This window comes from Chaetura pelagica, unplaced genomic scaffold (genome assembly GCF_000747805.2).
Source record: "Chaetura pelagica isolate M959 unplaced genomic scaffold, ChaPel_1.0 scaffold174, whole genome shotgun sequence".
Classification (NCBI taxonomy): domain Eukaryota; kingdom Metazoa; phylum Chordata; class Aves; order Apodiformes; family Apodidae; genus Chaetura; species Chaetura pelagica.
The window spans coordinates 2,559,282-2,567,448 of record NW_009953722.1 but is presented as its reverse complement, the minus strand read 5'-3'; the positions used below and the strand labels follow the sequence as shown (position 1 = coordinate 2,567,448).

General features: G+C 38.9%; 1 protein-coding gene across 1 annotated transcript in view; it reads left to right on the top strand.

Annotated features, from left to right (window-relative positions):
* PM20D2 (peptidase M20 domain containing 2) overlaps window positions 1-8,167 on the top strand; it is a 32,411-nt gene that overhangs the window by 12,404 nt on the left and 11,840 nt on the right. Inside the window, exons 2-5 of the mRNA XM_010000539.1 lie at window positions 42-190; window positions 3,231-3,373; window positions 6,317-6,471; window positions 7,257-7,392. Of these exons, the coding sequence (XP_009998841.1) occupies window positions 42-190; window positions 3,231-3,373; window positions 6,317-6,471; window positions 7,257-7,392 (583 nt within the window). The remainder of the gene's footprint in view (window positions 1-41; window positions 191-3,230; window positions 3,374-6,316; window positions 6,472-7,256; window positions 7,393-8,167) is intronic.

Below are 8,167 nucleotides of genomic sequence, written 5' to 3'. Positions count from 1 at the left end.
CGGCCCGCCCGGCCCCCTCACCCGGCCGCTCTGTGCTGCAGGTCACGGTGCTGGGGACGCCTGCGGAGGAGCAAGGAGGAGGGAAGATAGAGCTGATCAAGGCGGGAGCGTTCGACGGGCTGGACGTGGTTTTCATGGCGCACCCGTCGCAAGAAGACGCGGCTTTCCTGCCCGATGTGGCCGAGCACGAGTGAGTGAGGGGGGGGGGTGGGAAGGGTTGGCTTCGTACCGGCCTTTTCTCCTCTCCCCGGGGCTGTTACCAGCCTTTCCTCCTCTCTTTCCTCTCTGGAAAGAGCTGCGGTTAGGGCCGGGGACCTTGCAGGTGCCCTTGAGGTGTGTGCAGGCAGCTGAGGGGCCGGGTGGCTGTTCCGGACCCTCTGAGCTGTTCTTCCCAAGTTCAGTGTCCAGCCTGGTGTTCAGGGTCCCTGACTGTTCAGAGATAAACCTGCATGAGTCCCTAAAATCCGTTCTTTATTCTGATGTGTCTAGGCATTTCCTTTTGTACATTATTGTGATTCTTGCCTGTTAAAAAAAAAAAAAACCTTCATTCATTTAAAACATCCATTCTTTAAATTTTAGGACATGCATCTGGAGGGAGTCATTGATTGTACTTCCTTGCTTTCCTGGGTACGAGGTCGTGTAGTTCTCTATGCATTTTCATGAGTTTGGGTAGTGTTTCAGGTTTTCTCTGCCAATTTTGAAAGAAGCAGACAGCTGAGCCTGACTGCTGCTGTTTGCATTCTTGTTAACTTCCAGCCTAAATTTAATCATGGCTACGTTGTATCTGTTACCTTTCATGTAAACTTTTTTGTTCAAAGTAGTCCTTGACGTTCCTTCATGTTTATCCCCGAAATAAGTGGAGTCAGCAGCTTTTTCTTTGCTAGATAGCCATATAACTCTTCAGGAATTATGCCTTGTCCTCTTTAGATAGCCCTGCTGTTCAGTGTGAGCACTTGTTTGTACTTGGAATGACTTGACCTGCCCTTGCTGAATGTACGTAACCAGTATGCAGTCCCTGAGGTAGAATTTCCCTAGATCTTACTCAGTGGATGCTGGGACCGTAGTGTCTACTTACCATTTTGGAGACAGCTGTTGTGTTTGGGGCTTCCTCCTCAGTCATTTCTAAGCAATCAACTCGTAGACAAATGCTTGGTCTGTAAGTACATGATTTTTAAAAAATATTTTTGAGTTTAATTCTGTTCTTGCTCTGCAAGTCTGCAGGGCCATGCTGTTCTTCTTTAGTTATTACAAACCTTCTGGTTTGATAGTGTCCCAGAAGTAACCTATCAACAGGCTTTGTTTTTACATTTTATGCCACGGTTCATAATGATTCTTAATTATAAGGTCTTGTAGAGACTCCACTAGTAACCTCCTTCAAGTTGGCAGCTGCTAGTCTGCCTTGCCTAGCTAACCCTCTGCTGTATCCTGTCCTGTTTCTGAAGAGTCTTACCTGGTTTTTGTTACATCCTTCAAGACTTAGCTTGGCTTTTGGCTGCTGTACCTTCTACCTGTATTTAAAATCTTCAAGGTGCCGTTTTCATTGATAGTTCTGTCTTTCTGTTCATTTAAACTGTTGCAATACCTTTTGAGTTTGATACAGATTCAGGACTCCCTTCAAAGATGATGGTTTGCTGTAGCACACAAGTCCTAGGTAGCCTTTAAACCTTGAGTATGGAGGAGGCATGGAACTGAAGAACTGAGGGGAACAGCTTACTGCTTCAAAAAACTTGATGAGCTCAGCTTGTCTCTTTATTTACATAATAATGAAATTCCAAAGCACAAAGACTGTTTTATTTACTTGTAATTGATATTTTGGTTGTTTTTAGGGAGTTGAAGGACTGGCCATCACTACTGTATTGCTAGTCTTACTGTATCTCCAAATGCTGGCATGTGCATGAAGTAAAATTAACAAACTGGGGTAACTGGTGAATACGTGCCAAAATTTTCTGATTCTTATTCACTTATTCTTTACCTAATCAGCCTATTTATTGTTATTCAAACAGAATCTACATTCTTCTGCTAATATTCTTAAACTGGCTTAGAGTTTCGTTACCGGACAAAAATCTGTTAGGTTTCCTCAGAGAGTAGGTGACATTTGTGTAGCAATAGCAGTACAAGAAAGAACACTTTTAAATAAGGAGCACATGTTTCTTTGGAGTAAAAAAAAAAAAGAAGGCTGCAACATGTCTTTCTGCTTTGTGTTGCCTTATTTCCATTTATTTATTTATTTATTGAGAATATCCAGGGATCTGTCCTGCCTTCTTTGTGAGCTGATTTGAAGGGTTCCAGCTAATACTTGGGATGTTAATGGATAAGTTTTTTTAATAAGTTTCTGTGAACTGTACACTTGTCCTGGAGGATAAAAGAGGATGGAAAAGGGCATAGTTAATTTTGATTGCAGGCAGTAGCAGGTGTTTGCTGGTGAAACAGGATGTTCCATTGTGTCCCTCTTTGCTATCTTAAGTATTTAAGTTCTGGTATTACCTTACAGCTATGTCCTGGTTCAGAGCATGAGGGGTCAGGTAAAGATAAGTGCCTAAGCTGGAATCTGAGCCAGACAGTGGGCCAAGCAAGTTAGGCTGGTTCTAGCTGGGTAAGAGACAGCTTGTGTGTCTTGGGGCAGCTCTTTGAGCTTCAGGATGGAGTTTTTTTATGTAAAGGACTGGGTATTGAGTACAATCAGATTTAGTTAAAATCTCTAGTATTGATAAAAATTTGACTTGTGCTATTTAGACATGGCTTGCATGTGATCTTAGTAATGCACTGTTGCTGTTTATATACTGTACATGTTTTATTGAAGTTTGAGAATTAGGACAATCAACTTCTAATTTTCAATCAGGGAAAAGGTCCTGTTATCATCAGAGAAGAGTGTTGGTAACTTTAAGTCTCAGAGCAGGCAGGAGGTATTAAAAAAAGTGTTTGAGACATTTAATTAGTATGTGAAGCCTGTACTTCTCAGGAAAAGGCTGTGTAGTGTTATGTTACTGGTAGCTCTTTTGCCTGATTGGCTCTTGATTTAGTTCCATTTAACTGATTTTTCTAGAAATCTTTCAAAATCATCCCACACTCAAAGATAGTTCAACTTTGCAACAGTGGCAGTGTCAGGTAAATTGTTTGGTGTTCTGCTACACAGAACTTAAATATTTGTGTGAACAAAAAAGCAACCTTTTTATTTTAGAGGTTTTTTTCAGTGAATGAAAGACAAATAAGCAATGCCTTTTATTTCCTAGTGTGACTGTGAAATACTATGGAAAAGCTTCTCATGCTGCTGCTTATCCTTGGGAAGGAGTTAATGCTTTAGATGCTGCTGTTCTTGCATACAACAATCTGTCTGTTTTAAGACAGCAAATGAAACCGACCTGGAGAGTTCATGGTGAGATCTTCATTAAATCTAATGTCCAGCAAGTAAGAGTTTAGCCTGTTGAAATACTAACTTTAGAAACACCCACAATTCAAAATACTGCATTACTGCTCTAAATTATTATAGTAACTTCAAATTTTATAAAATAGCACCATTTCATTTAAATGGTTTGTCTGTAATCTTTCAGATCATGTTAGTTCAGAACTAACTTCTGAAAATAGGCTTATGGCTCAGAATCAAAAGAGGAAACTGGTACCAAGGTAGAGATCAGGCAACTGTTAAGAGTTGCAGTTCAGGAAAAAAAAATCCCACTAAGTTTATTTTGGTACGTGGGCTTGAATTCCTTAAAGTTAACATATGTGCTTTTGTGTAGATATAAGATTAAATGCTTCTGAAAATTGAAGTATTGCTGCATGGTTTTTGTAGTACATATTCCTTCAATTAGATTACTTTTATGGAAAGGTGTAGTGATCAATCTACAGAGAAGGAGGTTTATTTGCTAAAGTACAAAAAAAATGGTGATGGCAGAAACCTTTAGGTCTAGTTAGTAGCCCAATCAACTACATATGCATTGGATTCTAATATTTAATATCTAGAAGACCTTGAAGTAAAAACATCATTTTGCAATAAGACATGTTAACCATTAAGCTTGGCTTGTACTCCTTCAAAGTCATGCTTTTTTTTTCTTTTTGTACAGTGAGAAAGTTTCAGAAGTTGAGATGGAAGCTGCTCTTCAGCTATAAACCCATGTTTTCCTTCTTACACGCAAACAACTTATTCCAAGTTGAAGTTAAAAACTTTGCCATTTCTACTGAACTCAGGAATGTAGAATTGCTTATTTGGAAACTTTGTCATGACCTTAAAACAATTGCAGAATTCTGAGCTAATTAACTGTTACACATCTTGTGCTGTACAGTTTATATGTGTATTTCTCTCCAGGATAGTTGAGTGGAGTCTGGAAGCCCCTTTGATTGTAGATGAAGATGTTTGCAGTTCTGCTGGGTGGCATTCCCAAATGATTTTCAGACAGTGGACACAGCCTTAGCTCTTTCTCCTATTGCTCTGCAGGAAACAAGGCACTTAATTACAAGTTGTGCTGTCAAACTCACTTGTGCAGGTTTAGGGTTGGAGGTGCCTAAGCCTAAAACTCTAAAAACTGCTTTCTTCATAGTTACTACAGGCTATATTGGGCAAAAAAATTAGTATCTAAACAAACCTCTCAGAGGTAACACTTCCTGAACCACAGCAAAACTTAAATGATTGGATTGACACAATTGTTATAAACCTTGTTTTCAAACTGGAAATATCTAAAATACCTTTGGGGAAGTATAAGCAGCCCGAATGGGATTTAATTTTAGGGATGCTTTCTTTGCAACAGTGTGTTGGAGATTTTATGTTGCAGACTTACACTAACAGCCATGGGTGGCTTAAGTGATCCTAAAAATCCTGGTGTTAACCCACTAACAAGAACTGAAATATTTTTCATTACTTGGAAAGCTAGAATTTCTAGGCAATGTTTTATGTACTTGAACAGTGTTGGTTTGGGGTTGTCTAATATTTGTTAAGTTTCTTTCTTCCCTGCTTGTAAGTAGTGTAAGTGTTGCCCCCTTGAAAAATAGTAATGTAGATTTTTTTCTGTTCAACAAATTGTATGAAACAGGCTGAAAAAAAAAGTGCCATCTAGAAGCAGGGCAAGCCAGGTGCTATTGGTAGTGTGCAGGCAGCTACTTCTAACCTCTGCTGTCCAGTCCATATTGGAGATGGTTTGAAATGTCAGCATTGATATTCTCTTAGACTCTATCCAGTTCCATTTGCAGATGTGTTAGAAGACAAATGAAAGCTCATTAATTTGTGTTTTCTCAAACATGTTGTGATGTGTCATGCAAATTTGCATGATTCCTTGCTGATTTGCTGGTTCCTTTTGTGATGTTTTTCCCTCTTCCTGAGCTCTCTTTTGTTATGAACTAGCAATGACAGTGATTTAATTCAACACTGTATTTTTACTGTATTTGAGACTGGTAATGGCTTTAATGAAGGGAGGGGTTTGTAGTGTTAGGTTTTCTGCACCAAAAGTAAATACTTGTTACGTATTTCCTTCCTGATAGTTCTGTCTTTTCAGGCTTCAGTGACACATCAGTAACTTTACGCAGTATTTCCATCTAAGGTAGATGGTGTCTCAAGTTCCATAGAAAACTTAATTCCACATATATAAATTGAGGGTAGGAGGCTAGGGGAAAAAGCAGCCTGTTGAAAGCAATGACCCGTTAATGCATTAAAATCTAATGTAGACTTGAAGTATACAATCCTTTTTTTGTTGAAATATCTAACTGTGGTCTTTATGGCAGTGCCTTTAACATAATTGAAAACTATTGCTACACAACTCTTCCAGGGAACACTTTCAACTCAGACTTAATTTTTTAATAAAACTCTGTTTACCATACACTGTAATATTTCTAAAGAATAATTTCTACATTATTAGTGTGAGGAGTGTGATGAACCTTCTGTGCACTGCAGCAGTATTGCTGAGAAGTGCAACTTAACTTGGTTAAGTTGGCAAAGTAAGTTGGAAATGTTCTACTTGAGGAAACCTTTGAAAGCTGCAATCCAAGGTGGTCTTTATCAAAAAAATACTTTCTCTTTCAGTGGCAGCCAAATTACAGCTCATGCTTTGAATTTCAATAGATTTATTGCAAATCAAGTTTGGCTTGTCTTTAAGTATATAACCAAAGAACACAGTGAAATTGTGCTGAAAAATGTACATATTCCACTTAAACTGACACAATGAAGAAATTTTGTCGACATGTATTTTTTACAATCTTTACGTATTTTTTCTTCAGTGGATGTTTTGTTGTTGTTTGTATTTATATTTAGTTCTCAAGCAAGGGATTTCATAACAAGGTTGAAGATCAGGTGTTTGTATTTACCACTGGTAACATGACTTTTCCTTTCCTGCAGGTGTAATAAAAAATGGTGGCGTGAAACCTAACATCATTCCTTCTTACACTGAACTAGAGTTTTACTTGCGTGCCCCTTCAATGACAGATCTTGCTCTTCTGACAGAGAAGGTTGAGAACTGCTTCAGATCAGCAGCACTGGCCACAGGATGCAAAGTAAGAGTGTGCTCATGGCCATGTATTTCTATTATGTTGGAGATAAGGGAGGCCAGAATGGGAAGTGGAGGCTTACAGCATTTGTCTGCATGGTGTTTAGTTGAAAAAAAATCAAAATGTCAATGATACTATTTGCTATTCTGTTGCTTTGTGTCCAGAAAGAAAGCTTTGTTTTATAAACAGCATGTCACAGAATAATGGAATAATCTAGGCTGGGAGGGACCTGGAGGTATCTAGTCTAAACCTCTGTTCAGAGCAAGACCAATTAGACCAGATTGTTCAGTGCTGTGTGGATTTCAAAGTATCTCTGCTTTATGCAGAGTGAAAGTTAAGATCTGTTTTATTATGTTGTTTTTTACATTTGTGTTCAAACTTCTTGCCTGTGTGAAGTCATTTCATGAATGGGGCTGTAGTTCCTGGAAGTGTTCTAAACAGGATGGAATGTGATGAAAGGCTGAATTGATTTCTGTGTAGTTTAATACTACCTGTAGTGGAAATCATTGGAAGCTGTTACAGGAAATGTCTGCTTTCTGTTTTTGCAGATGCTCTCTGAAATCCATGCTTCTGGAATGTTTCTGTCTAGCAGAAGCTTGACAGAACTGTGCTTTGATCAAGGATAATATTTGGCAGAATATTACATTTTTAAAAAAAACTTAGCACTTGTCTGTTTTGACATGGGCTTTTGAAGTATGGACATTTAACTTTCTAGGCTTTAGGTTGTTGACATTAAAGTGGCTTAGTTTGGTGAAAAATTTCTAATGATGTGGGTTGTTTTTTTTTTCTAGGTGGAAATAAAAGGTGGTGAAAATGATTATTACAACGTGCTTCCAAATAAGAGCCTGCAGAAGGCTTACAAGGAGAATGGAAAGAAGCTTGGAATAGAGTTTATATCAGAAGACTCTATCTTGAATGGTTTGTCAGGTAAGTTAATCTGGGGCTTATTTTGTTAGGACTAAAGCTCTGATTGATCAACTCAAGGTGTGTATAATATTGGGATAGAGGTAGGCTAAACATAGTTTGTTCATAATTAAAAAGCCAAATGAAAAAAACGGAAGCTCTGTCCTGTGTTTCTGTATTTGAAATGTTCCCAACAGGTATGGAAAGCAGTAATCATTTTCTGAAAATATTTCTGAAAATATTTCAAGTAAGAAGCAGTTTTTTGGGCCTTACTGAATTTGCTTTTCACAGCTGCTTCTCTCAATTTTTGCAGTGGGGATTCAGGAGTGATAACAAAGCCCAGTCTCCAGAGACATAGGAGTGGAATTTTGTATGCTGCCCGTTCTTGGGAGGGCTTGAGTATTTTGTCTCATCTTTTTCAAGGCCTCTATTTTTCAGTTTGGCTTTCATAAGGTTTTCAATGTTTTCTTTTAGGATATCAGCTCCTTCTGTTGAAAGGGAAGGAAGATAGCTCAGTTGCTTCTCCATGTCTGTGCAGCAGCAAAGTCATTAAGAGATGGGCATACTGGCTGCTACCTCTGCATAGGCATTACTGTTGGTCTGCTTGCAGGTACTGCCCCGGGCAGCTGAACAGTGTGAAGGGTTCCTGTAGTCTATCACATCACACTGCCCTCTGTGTGCCTTGTGCACACTCTGCTCCTGTTGTCACATTGCCGGGATCATGGGAAGTACTGTCAATTTGAGTTAGCTTTGACCAGATGCCGTGACCTGTTTCTCCTGCTGGTAGCGTAGCTCTGCT